Source organism: Fusarium poae, chromosome 1 (genome assembly GCF_019609905.1).
Source record: "Fusarium poae strain DAOMC 252244 chromosome 1, whole genome shotgun sequence".
In the NCBI taxonomy this organism is placed as follows: Eukaryota; Fungi; Ascomycota; class Sordariomycetes; order Hypocreales; family Nectriaceae; genus Fusarium; species Fusarium poae.
The window spans coordinates 10174079-10193831 of record NC_058399.1 but is presented as its reverse complement, the minus strand read 5'-3'; the positions used below and the strand labels follow the sequence as shown (position 1 = coordinate 10193831).

The 19753-nt window shown below is 48.1% G+C and overlaps 7 protein-coding genes across 7 annotated transcripts; 4 read left to right on the top strand and 3 right to left on the bottom strand.

The window, feature by feature from the left end:
* FPOAC1_003279 (uncharacterized protein) lies at nucleotides 1-312 on the bottom strand (the record flags this gene model as incomplete). The annotated part of the gene is made up of 2 exons (XM_044847848.1): nucleotides 1-159; nucleotides 214-312. 2 exons carry the CDS (start codon nucleotides 310-312, stop codon nucleotides 1-3), a joined length of 258 nt encoding a protein of 85 aa, XP_044713764.1.
* A 3476-nt stretch (nucleotides 313-3788) lies between these two features.
* Nucleotides 3789-5984, top strand: FPOAC1_003278 (uncharacterized protein; the record flags this gene model as incomplete). The annotated part of the gene is made up of 3 exons (XM_044847847.1): nucleotides 3789-3869; nucleotides 3936-4242; nucleotides 4294-5984. 3 exons carry the CDS (start codon nucleotides 3789-3791, stop codon nucleotides 5982-5984), a joined length of 2079 nt encoding a protein of 692 aa, XP_044713763.1.
* Nucleotides 5985-7762: 1778 nt separating this feature from the next.
* On the bottom strand, nucleotides 7763-10993 carry FPOAC1_003277 (uncharacterized protein; the record flags this gene model as incomplete). Its single annotated transcript, XM_044847846.1, has 1 exon — nucleotides 7763-10993. The coding sequence occupies one exon, from the start codon at nucleotides 10991-10993 to the stop codon at nucleotides 7763-7765; it is 3231 nt and encodes a 1076-aa protein (XP_044713762.1).
* A 1067-nt stretch (nucleotides 10994-12060) lies between these two features.
* On the top strand, nucleotides 12061-12612 carry FPOAC1_003276 (uncharacterized protein; the record flags this gene model as incomplete). The annotated part of the gene is made up of 3 exons (XM_044847845.1): nucleotides 12061-12195; nucleotides 12256-12360; nucleotides 12412-12612. The coding sequence occupies 3 exons, from the start codon at nucleotides 12061-12063 to the stop codon at nucleotides 12610-12612; spliced, it is 441 nt and encodes a 146-aa protein (XP_044713761.1).
* Nucleotides 12613-14589: 1977 nt separating this feature from the next.
* Nucleotides 14590-16390, top strand: FPOAC1_003275 (uncharacterized protein; the record flags this gene model as incomplete). The annotated part of the gene is made up of 2 exons (XM_044847844.1): nucleotides 14590-14866; nucleotides 14919-16390. 2 exons carry the CDS (start codon nucleotides 14590-14592, stop codon nucleotides 16388-16390), a joined length of 1749 nt encoding a protein of 582 aa, XP_044713760.1.
* Nucleotides 16391-16637: 247 nt separating this feature from the next.
* On the bottom strand, nucleotides 16638-17768 carry FPOAC1_003274 (uncharacterized protein; the record flags this gene model as incomplete). Its single annotated transcript, XM_044847843.1, has 2 exons — nucleotides 16638-17672; nucleotides 17724-17768. The coding sequence occupies 2 exons, from the start codon at nucleotides 17766-17768 to the stop codon at nucleotides 16638-16640; spliced, it is 1080 nt and encodes a 359-aa protein (XP_044713759.1).
* Nucleotides 17769-18661: 893 nt separating this feature from the next.
* On the top strand, nucleotides 18662-19625 carry FPOAC1_003273 (uncharacterized protein; the record flags this gene model as incomplete). Its single annotated transcript, XM_044847842.1, has 3 exons — nucleotides 18662-19172; nucleotides 19221-19513; nucleotides 19566-19625. 3 exons carry the CDS (start codon nucleotides 18662-18664, stop codon nucleotides 19623-19625), a joined length of 864 nt encoding a protein of 287 aa, XP_044713758.1.
* Nucleotides 19626-19753: the final 128 nt, after the last annotated feature.

Below are 19753 nucleotides of genomic sequence, written 5' to 3'. Positions count from 1 at the left end.
TCAAGGTATATGTATCGTCCGGACGTCATATTCCCTGCATCCGGTTGTCAAAATTCCCAATCCTTTGGGTTCTCCATTCCCCATACTATGCCATTTGAACCTTTGTTTCATGTAGAGGGTCTGGCCGGCTCTTGTTTTCTCATTTGCCTCTTTGCTTGGCTTAAATCATTAGCAAGCCGGGTGAGACATGCAGGATCTCGCAGATTTTATTACCAAGGGTGAATTAATTCCAAGGGCGAATGTAACAAGGACTTGGGCTACGTCGTTGAGCTGTTCTCTGGGCATCGATAACACAAACTGTTGGTTCTTCATATGAGAACTATGCTGATCAGTTCCAAGTAGTATTTCGATCTGCAGCTTTGGGTATCCGAGCGAGACAAAAATTCAAGATCTTGACTAGACTAGTTATTTCCATCATAACGTGATGGCAAGTCATTGCCGGCATGCGATAACTGAAACCCATGCACGAGTTTGCGCTCTGACCAATCTTGATTATGTGTCATGTCGAAAAGCATCATTGAATTTGTATCGATAACAGGTAGGTAGTAGTATAGTGGGCAAAATTCACATCTACAGTAGCATGTGCCTTCACTGGAAACGCTGGCGTCGAGGAGATGTCAGTCTAGATCTGAGACTTCCTAAAACCACACATTCTAAATGATCCTTGGCCGGGTGCACAACCCGGACCGACAGCAAGCGTGGGATAGTGCAAGGCCCCCCCTGTACGTGTTCTCACACAAGCGAGCTGAGCTACACAGACTGAAAAAGGGACAGTCTTGTAGATCCAGTGGAGGACGTGCTGTCGCCATTCTGTTCTTCATCGTGATGGTGATAGTGAAGAGACGATGTTACTGCAGCAGCATGTTACAGCGTAGTGGATATAATTCCGCGGTATACTCAGGTCACAGGACTTGTCAAGAACGACGAGCTTGCCCATAATGGCAATTATCTGGCCAAAAAAGGCATGCTGAAGATGCAGTTCGGAAATGATGAGTTGTTTCTAGATCAATCTTGAGTGGGATGGGAAGCTATACTATCAAACAGCCAAGAAATAGTTGTAACGTCCCTACTGTCCGGTATGGTTAGCTGCTCGCTGGGTAGCAGGTAGGTTATTAGCAGTACGACTGTGTTTGGTTTGATCAACAAACCGTCGAGAAAACAACGGATACGAGAAAAAACCCCGACTAGCACTGGGTACGCTTCTGTTTCAAACGGAAAGGGAAGTATAGCCATATTATAGGTAAGGTTATTTGCCTATTCTATTGTCACCGACTGGGGTTGTATGTAAAGTTCAGGTGGGATGGGAAACGAGACGGTAGAAGCAAATAAAAAAACGGTTGTGATTCGAATGACGTCGGAGAAACATCCATGCCTAGGTAGGTACAGCCTGTAAGAGTCCATTGTTTCGAAGACTTGTCGGGGAAATTTCCAACATTAGATCCCTATAATACAGGTGATAAGTATGAAGAGTTCTAGACTAGTTAGACATTCAGCGTATTACTGCAAGCCACTGAGGCCCTTCTACCAACTGCATGTGGCAGTCTTATTCTTGTATACAAAGTCTTGCAGATCAACGTTTCCTAGTTTCGTAGATCAAGCGTAAACTTTTTAGTTACTTTTCTCTTCTATTCTTTCTTTTTTTTGGTCATGAGTGTACGTTGCCTTGAGTTGCGTTGCACTCGGGTTTCCCCTGAAGCTGATCAGCGATAGTGGGCGTCTCCCGACGGGGATAAAATAAACCGCCGTTAGCAGCCCTTGTTAAAACAAAAAAGAAGTAAGGAGAAAAACGGTACGACGGAGGAAAAAAGCAAATAACAAATTTCTCATGTCGAGCTAACAATGGGATTGTGATATCCGGTACAGCAAACCTCGTCAAGTCAATATGACAGATAACGGTCCCTTGGCTATACCTAACGTTATACTTGGAGTTAGTCAGAGGCGCAGATAACTAACCAGGCCCTTCAATACGAGTGGTAGTAGTGTATGTAGTAGTACTAGAGACAAATAGGTGGTTAATAGAGTGGCAGTGGCAGTACTTTGGCATGAGTTCTTGGCGAGAACGCGAGTCACTGCAAAACTCTCACTGTAGTATTCGTTCTAATCTCACGTATCTATCTGTAGATATGGTTGATCTATACCAGATGCTCTATAACACACATTGCACGTGAGGCATAGATTATGGAGCTTGAGTTGCAGTCGAGGGTATTTAGAGTTGTACTTAAGCATGGAGGCATTACTATTGGTCAATATTTTGTCTACTCTGCGAGATTAAGAAAAACTCTATCAAGGTTGTTGAATACCTACCAGGTAGGTACTCTGTAGATTGCTACTCTAAAATACTCAATCTGCAGGACCTGCCTCAATCACTTTGCTTTCCTGCAATGCAGTCTCCCTTCTGATACTGACTGAGGTAACCCACTGGAACTGATAGGTTTGGTTTGTTGGTGTGGCGCGCCTCCCTCCTGCGTTATGTTCTCTCCTTCCCGAATTTGATACGTCTTGGGAACTGAAACATGGCTTTCACAAGGGAGAGGCTCTGTTTGTCAACGATACATCCCAATTCGGAAGGCCTGGGGTGCATTGTTCTCCCCTTCCACTTTTCATCCATCACCTGTGTATCCTACCCGTACTACCTAACAGTTACTGCAGTAAGTCGGCCGGTCGGTACCTGCCCATTATCTCTGTACCTATTATTATCCCCTTTTCTGTCTTGAATTCTTTTCTTCTCCATCCTCCACCGTCGGTAATTTTTTCGCCGTTCTGGAAAACATCACCAGTCATGGCACGAGCCACATCCCTAACGACCATGATTGATGGGAAAGTTCGACATGCTCTAGAAGCGGTTCGCCAAGTATTACCCACGGCTCACCTATAGTCGCGGGTCTGTCTAGGGTCCCTCATCTCTGTGTCCGTCATGGTGGAGATGCTTCCGTACATAGCTCACTCCCCTGTCCCTGTCCCGGCTCTGCTAACGTCGAAGCCGAGGTTGGGTCCAGGGGCAGCTTCACCAAGTTCGCGAGCTTCGATGCCAAGGGTTCGTCAACAAGGGGAAACCAAGAAGGATGGCAACCAAGAGCAAAACCCCCCGATGAGGCGTCGACCGAAAAACGTTTTCAGACACACCAGTTGTGGTTTGCTACACAAAACGTCCACTAGCTTGCACAGGCCAGGGTGATCTATCCTCCTTTTTGATCCCACCCCGACCTTCGACCCCGGTGCACGACGTTTGGACCGTCTGTTCCTCGCATGGAGCTTGGACCACGAGCCGCACGTATGTGCACTTTGACTTATCATCAACCTCGCCTTGACATCCGTGCCGTGCCTGAGAACTCTTCGTGACTACGCTTATCTCGCGTCTATGGCAAAGTTCTCCATGATTTTAAGTCTTGGGGCGTGACTACTTACCGTTCAAGCGGGGCGTCGAGGCCTGTTTTTTACTAGGATGCGAGGCCAGGGCTCAGGGCCTGACATTCCGTCATGGGTCATAGACAAGGGGGCCCGACTGAGGCTGTCCGGTAGCCATGTCCAACTATGTACAAACGGGTAGAGCTAACCGGAGAGCTCACATCTTGGCGCAAAAAGCAACGACGGGGATCCCCTTCACAGCTAATAGTTATATACCATCGATCCCAGGAATCCGAAACACTTAAACCGGTCCAATATTCGTTAGATTTCATGCTATTCCGCTTCGATTTTGACGTTGGTGGTATCTTCAGCCGTGGCAATCAATCTCTGACACCAACCTATTTCCCTTTAAAGCTGCCTGGCTGCAGTATTGTTTCGAACCAATGGCCCATATTGCCAAGTGCCTCGTCGATATCGACACCACCTATATAACCAACAAGACCTCGCATCTATTCAGTGATTTGGTATGTATATATTCTTTTCAATTTCAATAACTTGTTTCAAGAAACTTACCAAAGCTGTTTTCTCAGAAAACATCCCCAAATCCCCAGAACGAGAAGCCATTCACCTGGAGAATGCAACAATCCGATTCTTCGAAGAAGTATCAGCTTTTTCCAAAGGAGAAGAGACTGCCAGTTCTCAACAGCAACAAAGGCGTAGACGCCGAGAAAGCTACCATGGCACCTTCAACATCGTCAAACGAAAAGACGGACTTCCAAACAGGACTCAATGGCTTGAAGAAGCGACTCAATCAACATAGTCTGGCTCGACGACGCAAGATCAGTGTGCCTGAAGTTGGGCCCATGACGACCGTTCAGGAAATGCCCATGGACTCTCGTGAGTATCATTGATTCGCTTGATTGCCTGTATCGAATTAACAATTTGCAGCAACAATTCCTGGCCGCCCACCTTTCCACGAGCGTTCAATCAGCGCGCCTGGTAACTCCTGCAGAGACTACAGCTTCACAGACACGTTTCTTTTTGCTTCTAGTGACGATGAAGGCCCTGATCCCCAATTGTCCAAGAAGGTGAAGGCTGGGCCAATTTCACGAACCGCAACTCCTACTTCACCAAGGCACCTGGCTCCCCTGGTCATCCCTAGACATGGAGGACAGTCGCCTTTACTTCGCCGCCAACAGTCTCTCAACTGCTTCCCAGTAGGAAACGAGCCTATTCGGCAGGGTCGCAGTAACGGATCTTCACCTCAAAGCCGCAGCGCGTTCACCCCAACTTCCTCTATGCCCGACCTTACCACGCCCAGGTCAGCAACCACAGGTTCCATAACACCCACTCCAGTCTCTGCACCACTCATCGAGACTCGGACCGAATCCCCACAACTTTCTGATGGACGTTATACGCCTCCCATTGCTTCCAACGAATCCGTTCGTGGGGGTCATCGAAGGGGTGGCTCTGAATCATCAGTCATGATGGATAGGGGCCGCCCTCGCAAGAGGCGTGACCCCCGTACTACAAACGGACAGATTATTCAAAGACCTGAGTCGAAGAGGGGTCAGAGCACAGAGAAGAAGGCTTTTGAGCAGCTTCCTGTCGGTGTAAAACACGCTGACGCTTCGAAGGAGCTTCGACAGCCCGAGCTTGCTTTACTCCAGAAGCAGGCATATGAACAAGTGAGTAGGTTCGAGGTCCTGAGGGTTGAGGATGTCGAGGCGCTCTCCAAAGAGCTTCGCCATCTGGATGAGAAGACCGAATACCTCCGCCGAACTTATACAGCTCTTCGATCAGGCCGCAAGAACCTCCACTCTCGTATCTGCCAGTACCTGCGTTCACCACGCGTTGCCAAGTTCAGCAACGAGTCAATGTTGAAGCAAGAAGAGGCACTCACTGAACTGGATGCTTCGATCGACGACTGGGTGAACAAGCTGGAACAAGCCGAGAACCGACGTACTCGCGTTCGACAGAAGCTGCTCGAACATCTTGCTGCAGCTGCTTGCCTTCCTATCTGGGGATCAACTCTGACGCAGGAGCCTCAGATGACTGGGACATCTGCTTCTGGCATCAATTACATTTCGACACCTCCTCGAAGCCCTTCTAAGGAGTCACCCATCTCGCCTCACAACACAAGCAGCTCGCCTTCCCCCCATCGCGCTATGGCTCAAGTACCTAGCACCATTGAAGAGCAGCCCATCATTGAAGAACAGGCTATGAAGGAGAGTGACGATCGGGCTATGAGCCCTACATCTTTGAAGCGAAGCGATGTGGAGAGCATCCGTATCTATGCTGGCGACGATGTGTACTCTCTTTTGGCTGATGTCGAAGACGAAATCACCAAGATGAGCAAGCAAGTGGTGCACGAACCCACGCCTCCCACTGATGCCAAAGAAACGAATCGCATCGCAGTCCACCGTCAGAGGAGTCACGAGCTTCTGAATGGATTGTCTACAGAAAATCATTCCACGAAAAGGCGGGACGTCTCTGAGGGCAGAGCAGTATCTCCCCTTGCACCTACACCCATGCCTGTAACGACGACGAACACGACTACCACTACTACCAACGCCGGGCAGAATGTGCCACCAGCAGGTGGCCTGCCTCTGCTCGCAAACGTTGTCTATCGCCCCTGATGAATTTTAGCTTATCTCATAATTGTTACAACGAGCCCGCCAAAACTGTATCGCATTTCCAACGATTCACGGCCAATACTTTACAATCTCTTGATACCCACATGGCATTTTCTATCTGCATCTGCATATTTGCGCTCTTCAGTGTCTACTCATGACAGTCACGGCTGCCACAGCATATTTAACATTTCCTTATTATATCATGTATCATCATTTGGGAGGTCCTTTTGTCAATTTTTATTTGTTCTTTTTTCTCCTGACTGGATTCACTACTGCATCTGCATACTCTTCTTCGTCTTCAGCATCTAGATGATAGCCATCATTTGTTACTTAGCCTAGAGCTTTTTCTCTATAATAATATCCATCTTGGTATGCTTTCGGTCAACCAAGCTACAATTTCAAAAGCGCACTATTCCAACATCAATTTGTCTTGCATATCGTGACGTTTCAAATTGCTTGGGTTACCACAAGGCATGTAACGTCTTGGCGAGTAATCAAGTTGGCGATGCCACTGGATGGAGGTACGGACCAGGGCTCAAAACTTGAGGGGTCACGCCCATGTCTGCAGACTCATATTCTCCTGTCATGTGTCATTGATGCTCTCCTTGCTCGCAAAGTGCCGAGTTTAGGGCCCCAACCTGCAGGATCGCATACTCTTTCAAAATGAGATGTGATAATGAACATGTCAAACATGACCAACTGGTGAGATTCGTATAAGTTCCAAAAGCAATGAATATGACAAAGTAAAATTAACCACACCTAGTATGTCGGAACGCAAACGATTTAGTTTTGAGATATCCTGTCATCTCGGATCCTGCCATCTCGGATCAATGGCTTGCATTTCATCTTCTAATCGTAGTCCCCGCCAGAGCGTTACAATCTTGTGTCACAAGACGTTGAAGACTACTTTTGCTGTCAATGCATTATTGTTACATCGCCCCTCTCCCGTGCATGTCGTTCATCCGAACCCTAATTCCCTGTTGACATCCCCTCTCTTTTCCCACGTGCAGCCAAAGGTAGTAGTCAAGTGTTCAGAATAGTCGTACGATACTGCTGATCCTGCCACCTACCCTTTTCATCATATGTATGCATGCGCCAAATCGTTCAATACTACGTGACTATTCATCTGTACTCTGCATTACCTCAACTGAATGCCCTCGTCGTTCTCGCGTTCAGGATTGCTTGCAGTGGAGAAATGCATTTCGGAAATTAGAAAAGGACCACTATGTATGCACGTATGCGAGGCCAGAAAAACAAGGACTTTGGTCTATCGTGTAGGTAATGTGGACCATGGTAGTAGTTGATGTGATTCCAGGAAGACGAATTCTCCGCGGGAAGTTACCTTTTTTTTTCTTCAGTTTTTCTTTTTTGAATGCTTTGACAACAATTTGAGGAGGGGGGGCCTGATTTTACCCCAGCCTTGCAGTTGCTCGGCGTTGAGATGGGACGAAATGACAGATCGTGCGCGACCCAAAGTTGGCCCGGCATGCTTGCTTCTTCGTCTGTTATGGTGTTCAATATTAATTAATGATAATGACAGAGACCATCGAGGTCTTCTTGACGTATCGTATCCATCTACTATACATGATATACCACCAAACCACGGCTGCACCTTGAAAAATCCTTTTGCTCCAGTCCGTTGGCATTGCCATAGGTCGTTTTCTTCAAAAAAGACATTCGTACCAGAAATTCTCTTGCGCTTCGTGAGATAAGCCAGCCTCCGCGAATACACCAAACACCAAGTTCATACCATCACATTATGTATAATCGTACGGATTCTTCTAGTGTGTCACGATTCGGACAACTTGAAGAATCAGACCAAAGAGGAGTCCTCTTGCGACTTCCTCGATTTGAAGACAATCAAAAACTCTGCCAAGTGCTTCACCTGTCGCGGCTTGGCCCATCACACCCATCAAAGCAGCTGGGAGACCGCTCTGGATGAGGAGTCGACGAGCCTTGATGCGAAGCTGTTCCTTCTCATCGGCAGTTGGCTCGGCTGGCCAGGCAGCAAGCTCCTGCTCTGTCGGCATCATGTTCTCGCGGACCTTGCGCAGTTGCTCCGCAATGCCCGAATCGGACGTATTGGCGTCGATGACGGACTTTTGGATGAGTGACTGCACTGTCAAAAGTGACGGGTTACCTGGACGGAGGAGAAATGATTTGGCAGCAGTCAACAGAGTACGACGAATGTTCCACGCCGAAGACAACGTGTACATCTCGTTGATCACAGCAAACAGAAGCTCTACTGCCACACGGGTTTCAGGCTCCGAAAGTGCGGTGAATTGCTTAGCAGGCTTTAGAGACGCCCTCTTGCCGCTTGTGACCGAAGGAGGAGGCGTGGGAATCTCTTGAGATGTTTTACGCTCCTGCGGCTGACCCTTGGCACTACTACACTGCATGTCGGTGTGGTTTTCGGGCAGACCGTAGTCGTCGGCGATCTGATCGGGTGGAGGCGGGAGCTTACTAAAATCGAGGCTCAATGCGGAAGGAGATCGCAGTTGCGCAAGGCTGGGCGCACGACTGTGTTCCCGACTAGGAAGAGCACTCGCCGATGCTGAGCCCGACTCCTTACGTTCAGAGCGACTTGTTCGACCGTCTGCATCTGACTCGCCCTGCGACTGGTAGCTTGGGCGACGTTCCATAGGAGGCATCTTCCCTGGCTGTAGGGATACAATAGACGAGCGCTGGCTGTCCATGCTATCTCGAGTTGAGCGAACGGGAGATCGCGCGCCGCTAAGCTGAGCAGGAGGGGTTGAGATAGAAAGCCGACTAGAGTTGGCCGTCAGATCTACTGACTGAGTAGACTTCCTGCTGAGGCCAGAAAATGTGTTGCCAAAGACTCCTGTAACACCTCCAACGAAACTCTTGCCGCCCTCTACAGCACCCTTGGGCGCTGTGGTAAGCGCGTCCAGCATGCCTTTACCCATTGACTCCCAACCAAAGCCTGCTTTAGATTCACTATGCGTGTGTCCCTTTGACTTTTCCAAGAATCGCTTCATTCCCTCGCTTTCGGCCAAGCTCTGATACCAACAAGCGTCCCGAAGATACCTCTCTAGCTCACCGCGAAGAGACTCACGAGTGTGAAGCTTCCAGTCGGGCAAGTCCTTGTGAAGTTCAGTGAAAGCAGTTGCGCCGGAGATCGTGGCAATCCGCCTAAGAATCTCATGTAGTGTCTCAAAATCAGCATATCGCCTCACAATCATCCACCCAGGATAGGCAGTCACAGAAGGCTCGACCTGTACCCAGTAGTCCCAGTTAGGCTTGTTGCGAATGCGGGTTGCTTCACCAGGAGTATCATCGTGAAGGGTGAGGGTCGCGTTGTGGAGAGTCAGGGGTGATTTCTTAGGTGCCTCCTCATCTCCGTCATCTGCCACTTGCCCAGGAGGTACAATTTGGTCGAAACTAGTGAAGCGAGTGCCATCCGACCGGCGGGGAGACGACTCGGGACTTGAAGAGTCCATTGGTGATCGAGGAGTGAGGGGAGTCTGGGAAGAGAACCCTTCCGGGGATGCAACTTCTGAGGCACCTGACAATCTCTTCTCGTCTTTGGCGATATGTGCGCTCGGTTCTTGCATGGAAGCCATTGAGGCGCGCTTTCGTCGGACTTCTTCTTGAGCAATCAATTCGTTCATGCGCTTCATTTCTTGCATCGCTTCGTCCATCTCTTCCTCTGCCTTGCTCAATTTCTTCTTGTGACCAAGGGGTTCTTTGCGCCGGGCCCGTTCATTTTCTAGTGAACTGCGCCCAGGCTTAGCAATACCAATATTTCCGACGTTGCCATCCAGGTCAGCAAAAACATTGGTTGCTGCCATACTCGGCTCAGGTGCGCGTTTCATGCCGACATCAATTGCCTGGTTGAGGTCAGGCTCGCCGGCCTCCAGCAGATATACAATCCATCCGTTGATCCAATCGGCTTGACTGCAAGTGTGCAGTGTTTGCTCAAGAACCGAGTTTGCGAGGATTTCCCGTAGGAAGACACGGGCAGGGTCGCAATTATACGAGTTTCGGTCCAGAAACCCGAGAAGGTCTTCGGCAACCATTTTGAATTTCGAGGCCTGTTGACGTTGGTTTACGAGATTGGCCAAGTGGCAGTCGGGGTTCGCTGCCAGATAATTATAGACGGCATCTGCAGCGGTCATATTACTGTCTGGAGGGAGTTCAGAAAAGGCGGACGCTAGCTCAGACATAAAGACAATTATAATGGAGGATGAGTTGGTAAGAAGATCGAGAAAGGTATCGGCGGGGCGCTTTCGGCCGAGGTGATTCGAGACGGACAGGACGTAAGATGTGAGCGTCTTACGGCAAGCCAAAGGAAAAGAATGGTCCGCAGGAACAATCGGGTTGTACCACCATTTCACATAATCTTTGATGACGGCATCAACGAGTCCTCCGAGGGCCTCGCGAGTCTCGGGTCGGAATTCGTCAAAGTTTTTCATGGTAGGCTCATCATCATCACTGCTGTCCTCTCGCTTCTCAGCAACTCGGTTGTTCTTAGCCTCCAATAGTCGGTCTATAACGTCGATGCCTCGCTCTCCTCGTACCATCTTGGCAAGTTCGGGATTCCTAGCTTCCCATGATATGAACCCGGCTACTCCGCCGAATGCGCCAATGAGTACGAGTCCTAAACGTCCCATGGTGATATATGTAAAGGCAGCGAACCCGACAGCGACTCCAGCAAGGGAGCCAGGGGTCGCCGTAGCGAAGAAATGGATGACTTTTGTGATTGGGGTTTCATCTTCGACCGTCGTCTTCGTCTTGGCCGTGTGGTTATTTGTAGAATTCGTAAGGGGTCTATCGAGTGTCATATTGTCGTTTGCAGTTGTCGTGGCGGAGCTGTCAGCAGGACCAGTTGTATTCAGCAGCGTTTCTGTTGAAGGCGGCTCCTGGTCTTGTGGGTTTGAAAGTGTAGGTATCGGAGCGCCATTGAGCTCTATAGCCTTTGGTTTGGGCGGTGTCGCAAGGGAGACACCTGACTGAGGCGCATCTTGGTGTTGGAATGCTGTTGAACTCATCGGGAATGACGAGCTTTCTCAGTTGGTTTGTCCCTGGTACGCAAACCAAATAATAATCAACGGCCGGAGCTGACTCCCTAACGAATGAAGGAAGCGGAAGCGAAGAGGATTCTCGTAAGCATAGCAAAGTGGAAATGAGGAAAAAAGACAAGAACAAGGTTGCGGGTGAGAGGGGACAAAGAGAATGAATATAAGAGAAATGAGGCGGGCTGGAAAAACAATTAAATGCAGAAACCGTGGAAGGTTTGAAATTTGTCTGGAACGCTGGTGGGAAATAGATGTCGCCGAACAGCCGCAGGTGCAAGTACAGGTATTACACTTGGTGTCGCGTGTGTCGTCCATGGGACTTGGCTCTAAATTAGCGACCGCTGGAATTGCTTGTCTGTCGACTTTCAGGGGTGCGGCCCCTAAACCCCAGAGGTCAACGAGGCCAACTGCCCCAGGCTTTTTCATGCTGGCGCAGTCCGCGTCACAAATAGTGGGCTTCAACTGCCATGATGGACTAAAAACGGCATCGATATCGTTGTTAGCCCCTAATTAAACCCCACCGAGAAACACGGCATCCAATCCTTATTGCTGGTTGTCTTGTTTCGTTTGATTAGCCCTGCCAGGTTTAAATACCCTAGGTAGCCTTGACGCGATCGTTCGATCTCCATAAAGTCTGTTGAGAAGTCAAGATGTAGACCCGCTGAGTGAAACAAATCTGCAAATGAAGTAGTAGGTACTAGGTCTAGTACTCCGTAGTGAACTGTACATGTAACAAGGGAACGATAAATTAGTACAAGATCTATTTATTGATGGAATGAAACATGAAACTATTCGTGTAGAGGGACTCAAAGTCATTCCATTGGCTGAATACGGATTCGAGGTGCATCTGACGTGATGTATCACGTGCCTTGGTGTCACTCGTTCCCGCGTACTTTCCCTATCACACGCGTCTCACTACAGCAGGGTTTAGTGGCTGTCAACTTGAACTTCAATTGAATAAGCGAATTTCGATAACTGTTTTATTCCTATTCAATCTGTACATATATTCTTTCTCATCGGTCAATTCTTGATTCACTATCATGGCCAGATACGCTTCCGCCAAGAAACGCGCGGCCGACTCTGATAGTGAGTCTGAGGTCGCGACTAAGAGAGTCAAAAATGCGGCGCCCGTCGCATCCGATGGTAAAGATGACGATGGCAACCCCTTCTGGGAGGTACGCGACTGAGATTAACTACCTAGCCATCTGGCCCGCGTGCTAAGTTGTGTTTATTAGCTATCCAACAAGCGTCGTGTTGGAGTGTCAGAATTCAGTAACAAGACGTTTGTCAACATCAGAGAGTACTATGAGAAGGATGGCAAGGCTTTGCCCGGTAAAAAGGTACGTCGGTATCTTGATCATATGGCACATCTTATTGACGATTCCAAACAGGGTATCTCGCTCAGCATTGAGCAGTACAACGCTTTTCTAAAGGCCGTGCCACGTATCAATGCCGCTTTGCGCGCCAAGGGTCTCGTTGTTGAAGGCGATGAGGAACTTGACACTGTTATGGAGGTCGACTCCAAGGTCAAGAGGGATCAAAAGAAGTCACCAAAGGCCAACATTGAGACTACCAGTGAGGAGGAGGACTAAATATGCATGCGTTATTCTTTCATCGCACGCTCGACGGTTTTGAGCATTACGCCGAGCATGGAGTCAGGGAGTCACGGGTTAAAACCCCTGGAAAATGTTGAATTCGGTCAATGGTATTATCTTTGAGATGAATATCAAGATTCTAGATGTACTATCTCTGGGATCAATTAATGGGAAAATACGAAATAGATTTTATCATGAGATTTGGCGGTGGTTAATGATAAGTGTGTCGAAGTTGTGGGCCAGAGGTTCAAAAATGCGGTGATAAACAGTATACCATAATAAATAAGAAACAAACAACACCATTTCGGAATCCAGTCTATTTTAACTTTATTTCATCAATTTAGAAACCCGGTGCACGGAACTGAGCGTAATGAGGTTATATTCATGACACCGGGGATAGTAATGGGCCTCTTTATCTGCAGCACTGTTTTAACGACCTGAAACATGCCTGTGAAGGACAATTCGAAGACATTTATAGATCAGCAAAGCAATAGTCAATGCGTACAACCGCGACACACAAGTCGAATTCTTATTTATACTAACAGAGGCCACAGAATTGTAGACTTTACCATCCTTTTCCAACGACGTGACGTCCTGATCCATCCGTGTTTCGCTGTGCTTCATCATTCACCTGTCCTGTTATTCGAATTGCCAGACCAATTGTTTTCTTTCCTCAAGCCTAGAAGGGTATATGGTATTGAGAAAGAGCCTCGGATATATAACGTTATGAGAGAATCGGACAAACTATAAAGTAAAGGCTTACGGATACTGGTTAAAGAACCAACTAGGCGGTTGTGAAAGCTTGGCAAGATTTAACAGTTTGTAGATCAAACACCTTTCATCTGCAACGTCGTAACTTGAGTTTCACATCTCCGCCAAGGGGCGGGTAGACGCGCAAGCCTTATTCCCGATAAGCTAGGACTTGACCAGAACTCACTATCATAGTCTATTGATTCTGTACATACTATTGCTAACTTACTTATCTGCTGCCATTCCAGACTAAGACTCTAGTCTCGAACAATTCCATTAATCTCATTCGGTTAATAAACATCATGTTTGTCGATCTTGGGGAATTCGCTTTGTCCCCACTTCACTTATCCAGCCCTTGAGATTTGGTGTAATTCGAAGATCATGAACTTGATCAGCAACTTTGGAGCATGGCAATATCGGCTGCGGACTGCCGGTAGTGATCTAGTCGCCAGCCACTTTTGAACAAGACTATTGCCATTGGTCTCCCTCGGCGTTTGCGTGCATTGGATTGGATCTATTATCAGTTATAGCCCCTGGATAGAGGCTGAGTTGCGTTGACAGGCAGCAGTTATCTCAAATGCCTTATAATCAGGAAGATCATCTTTGCCGCCCAAGATATAGTAGTTAGTACTCTTACAATTTGTAGTAGTAATAGCGGTAAAGCAGTCATCAAAAAGAAGCCAAGCCTCCAATGATAGGAGATGATGGATGGAGGGATGATGAATTCCCGGCTTTGGCGCCTTCCAAGCCCCTGGACCCAGCAAAAAATTGGATACGGGGTCTCCTATTCTGGGATGGATATTATTATTACTGGTTCTTTCCAGCACCTTAACTTCTGACTTGTCCTCTCAATGCCTTGTTTCACCTCTCACATCTTACAATTGAAATCACTTGTTTTCTTTTATTGATTCTCGCTTCATACTCTCGTCACTCATTAACTGTTGTATTCGTTGCACGCATAGTTTCTTTTTCGCTGCGTTATCTCGTTCGTGTCGGGATTCACCATCGGCTCTTCCGTCCAGTGACGCAGTCTCGCCAAGAGCATCCCATAATCCTTTCCAGTCAGGCTCATTCAACCATCAATCTCGATCTCATTCTGAAGGAACTTCTCACAAACTTGAACGGCAATATCACGTGCACCTAGCATCTCTTATCTTTTATTTGATGTTCATATTATCATTGTCAAAAACATAACAAATTCACATTTCGTCATTAACCTTGGAAATGCGCATCTCATGGCGTCTGGGCTCGGGGTACGTCGAGTCAGTGGATGACTATATCGGCGTGTTAGTGCCTCTAGAGGAGGCACATCATTACAGCCAAGCGGCAAAAGCTAAGCGTGCGAGCCATGGAGAGAAACGGGAAGAAGGCGAATTGGATGATCTGGAAATGAAGGAAGAGCGCGAGGGTATGCTTGGAGGTGATGCGGCTGAGTACACCATCGAAGGACTGCGAAAAGAGATGAGAGAAGGGCGACGAGGGCAATGGACAACGTATGAGAGTGAGTCGGGAATTGAAAACGCACTACGAAACGGAAACTGACAAAATTATAGTCAAATCAAAGCTCATGAACAAAGCAGTTGGAGATATCGGTATGGGCAGTTACAACTGGCAACTCTTCGTCCTCTGTGGCTGTGGATGGTTCGCCGATAACCTCTGGATGCAGGGAGTATCACTCTGTCTCCCGTCATTATCAGGTGAATTTGGTGTCGATGAAAAAACAGTTCGATATACAACCAGTGCCCTCTTCATCGGTCTATCTATCGGAAGTTTCTTCTGGGGCATCGGCTCGGATTTCCTAGGTCGTCGCATCGCCTTCAACATGACCCTACTCATCACCAGTGTTTTCGGCATCATGTCCGCCTATGCCCAGAGCTGGGGCAGCGTCTGTTTCTTCTTCGCTGCCCTTGGCTTCGGAGTGGGTGGTAATCTCCCTGTTGATGGAGCTCTGTTCCTTGAGTTTCTTCCCGATGCTTCCAGCGCTCTGCTCACTCTCTTGTCCGTCTGGTGGCCCTTTGGACAACTCGTCTCGTCTCTCATCGCTTGGTTCTTCATTGGTAACTGGCCTGTCGAGCAGGGTTGGAGGTACTTTATCGTCACTATTGGCATCGTCACCTTTGCCATGTTTGTCGTCCGATTTTTCATTTTCCACCTTTTCGAGTCTCCCAAATTCCTCCTCAACAAGGGTCGCCAACACGAGGCAGTTGCTGTCATTCACGGACTGGCATACCGCAACGGCACAAGGACTTGGCTTACTTCAGAACTGCTCGACATGGTTGCATGTGAGGACGGCGAGGACATGGCTCATGTTGCCGAAAAGAAGATCCCGGCCCTATCGACCATGGCTGTTATCCAGGAGAAGCTCAGGTCCTTCTCCGGAGAACGCCTGCGACCTCTTTTCCAGAACAAGACTCTCGGCATGGCTACGGGTCTCGTCTGGTTCTGCTGGGCTACCATCGGCATGGGTTACCCTCTCTTCAACGCCTTCCTCCCCCAATACTTTGCGCGTGCGCAAAACGAGGCTTCAGACAGCATACAGTCCGAAACAGACACCATTTCTTCAGATACATACCGCAACTATGCCATCGCCTCCGTCATGGGTGTTCCTGGCTCTCTGTTGGCTGCTTATCTGGTCGACCACCCATCCCCCTTCCTTGGTCGTCGCGGAACCCTAGCTAGCTCTACGCTCCTTTCCGCCATATTCCTTTTCCTCTTCGTCTTTTACGGCACAACCTCAACAGCCCAGCTTCTCATGTCTTGTGTTGAAGCTTTTGCCCAGAACATCATGTACGGTGTTCTCTACGCTTTCACACCCGAGATCTTCCCTGCGCCTGTTCGAGGTGCTGGCACTGGTGTAGCCAGCTTCCTCAACCGAATTACTGGTCTCATGGCGCCCATCATTGCCGCCACTGTTCCCGGTGATGGCGCTACTACTCCCATCATCATGTCTGCCGTTCTCATTCTTTCGGCATTTGTTGGCATTTGTCTCATTCCTATCGAAACAAGAGGTGCTTCGCGCCTATAAGTCCGCGACATTTCATTTAATCATCAAGCGCGGCTCCTGGCAAAGTCCAAGGCGCCGCATGAAATCAACATGCGCATACTAACGACCTGGAGTCAAAGAGTGGTCTTGGGTGTGGCTTGCATTTTATCGTGTCATTTACAAATGGGGGTTTGGCCGTGCATTCAACTTTGGTGTTATTCATATAGGTGCCTGTTTGGAGCAGTCTAGGTCTATTTAAATTGTACAATAACGAATTGATAAGCATTGCCTATCGGTTTCCTTTGGCGCCTGCTGGTGCATCAACTCTCCTCTTCCTCAGCGATGTTCCCATGGCATCTCTTACCATAGGGTCCGCTCTAATGGTGTTTTGCACAAGCCACTCTCTCATCTTGCCTTGCAAGTTGGACGTTGCTTCAGTATCACCCTTGAAAGGAGCCATTTCCATATCCAATAATCGTAAAGCATCACTGTCCAGCTGCTTGGCCAACATCTCAAGTCGACCCAAGCTCTGGCGAAGTGCCTTTTCATCCTGCTCCTCGGACTTTTCCGGTCCAGTTATCATCACTGCCACAAGCGGGCCTATCTGGTTCAGAGCAATATAGAAAGTGATTGTCAGTCTTCTGGCAAGAGAGATAACTTGGAATGGGAGGTATGGCGGTAAAGAGGTAACTCGAGCGAGGACAGCGTTGACAGCGTTGACGAACGGCGGAAAGTCGGGGCGCGTTACTGCTTGGAGCTCGAAAACACACAGAGCGATAAGAACAAGCCATCGGTAGTATTTGCCAAAATCCATATAGCCAAACAGGCCTAGAACATAGATGGATGCAGCAGCGACGGCGTAGTGAGGCAAAATACCCGAGATAACACCACGACTAACAAAGTCCCTGATAGTAACACACTTTTGCCAGCGCGCAATTTCAGGTCCAAAGCGCTCGTAGGCAAATCTCTTGGCGGAATCCTGCAGTGTATCACTGGCAACCTTCAGGTGCATAAAGAAGGCGGCCGAGTCGCCAGCATCCTTGCCTGCCTTGTCGGGATGGTGCATAGCAGCCAGTCGACGGAAGCGCGTCTTGATCTCGCGGTCGGCTGCATCGAGAGGCACGCCGAGGTCAGCATAGTAGGACGATATGCGACGCTGTTCGTAGTCGGCTTCGAAGATGGTGTAGCAGAGGTAGGCAGCGACGACGAGGATGTGGATGTTGCGTCGATGCGAATTATAACGGGCTGAGCCAGGAGCGGGCTTGGGATCGCCGGCGCGAATGGTAAGGCCGTAGTAAATAGTCTGAAGCCATCCTGTTGCAAGCTGTGAGGCCGTTAGTAAATAGACATTAAAGGAATCATTCAAAGTGCATACGCCTGGGAGAAAGGTCCAGCCTATCATGGACAGATAGCCAGACATGATGGGCGTGAGGAGCACTTATTGATGCTCTATGTTTTTGCGAAAATGCGTGTACATGTATTAGAGAAAACAAAGAATAGTGTGTCGAGTCGGGTGTGTAATACAAGTTGGCCTTTGTGAAGTGGCCAGGTTGTAGTTCGTACTAAGTCTAAAGATTGCGCTGGCAATTAACTAAAGCCCAGGTGTTCGTTGATGTTTTGTTAGAGCTCCAGTGCGTCAGAGTGGGTCTCGACTTTTACATCCTTACAACTCCCATCACTCTATCAAATGTCTGAATGACTACCTTCGAATGCAACATCAGTCAGGATTTTATACAGGATTGATGAAGAATTCCGCATAGCTCCCATAAAACAAGACCAACTCCGTTATCCAGTTCAATACTCGACTCAACCTGAGTTGCTAATACAAAAGTATACCTACCATATTCAAGGCACAACAAATCATATGCCAGAACTCCATCATGGCAATTATGCTTATCGCGGTCACACCATTATTCCCGGATCCCTGACTTTGGGTCGCTTTCTAGATCACAAGTTATAATTGTAACAAACAGGTGACGGGGATCATGGGCCAACCATTCAGTTGTTGCATTCAAACACCACCACTTACAAAGCCCTGTTGCATGAGAAACATGCTGAATTGGGATGTTTTCACCGGCGCACCATTGACCTATTGCTATAAGTTGTGGTGATATATACAAACATGATTCGTTGTTGCAACCGCTTGAAACATATTGTTGGCAGATGAGTTTATCATGTTGACCATAGAGCATGTAGTCAACTCAAGGTTCAATACAGGTAGGCTCTATCTTAGTTTTGAGTTCATCTCGACAGTTTTACTTTGTCGTTACCATCTTCCCCTCTTCAAAATCTTGTATCTTCTCGCCCGTTGTAATGTTTCCGTTGCACTTTATCGTCTTTTCGTTCTTTGCTGCGGCAGTGTGGGCTGCATGCAACGGTCACGATGAGCTGTGCAAGCGCAAGTACTCGGAAATCACCTTCATCGGAGCTCACAACAGTGCCTTTGTCGGTAAACAGCCGTCTCAAAACCAACACCTTTCAGTGACAGAGCAACTCAATTTCGGCGTACGGTTCTTGCAAGCTCAGACGCAAGAGAAGAATGGTGACATACAGATGTGCCATACCCACTGTTGGTTGTTGGACGAAGGTCCCATAGAAGACTACTTGGAAGACATATCAAGCTGGATGGCGAATAACCCGGACCAGGTTGTGACATTGCTCTTGACCAACCATGACGCTTTGCCCATCGAGAAGTTTGATGCTGCGTTCAACAGTACGGGACTCGAAGAGTTTGTTTTTCGGCCAGAGAAGAAACTGGCTCTGAATGAGTGGCCAACTCTTCAGGAACTTATTGATGCTGGAACACGTCTCCTTGTATTCATGGGTATGTATGCGCAGTATTGGTCATATGGGATCCTGCTAATCGGTTTAGACTATAACATGGACGAGAGCAAGGTTGACTACATTGTCAATCAATTCGAATACTTTTGGGAAACACCTTTTGGTGAACTTGACCCATCATTCCCTACTTGCGAAGTTGATCGGCCTGAGAATGGAGATCCTGCAAAGCTTATGGGAATCATGAATCACATGCTCAATGATGATATCCTTGGTATCATCATTCCGAGTCGGCTTCGTGCAAAACAGACGAATTCTGTAAAGTCAATTCAAGGTCAGGTAGACCTCTGCAAAAACGAGTGGAGTACAAAGCCAAATGTTATACTTGTGAGTATTTTGTCAATCTTATTATAGTAGAGTTACAAACTAACTTTGACAGTTGGACTGGGTGGACGTTGGAGATGCCATGAAGGTTCAGCTCTCGTTGAACGGGTTGTGAATAACATTCCGCTAGCAGTCGTTATGAATACTTGATCAAACAATCCCATCGTTCACTGTGATTCAGTAATACACCAGCCTCTGACACTGGAAAGCTTGTGCCAACAGCATGACGGTCAAACTCCCGAG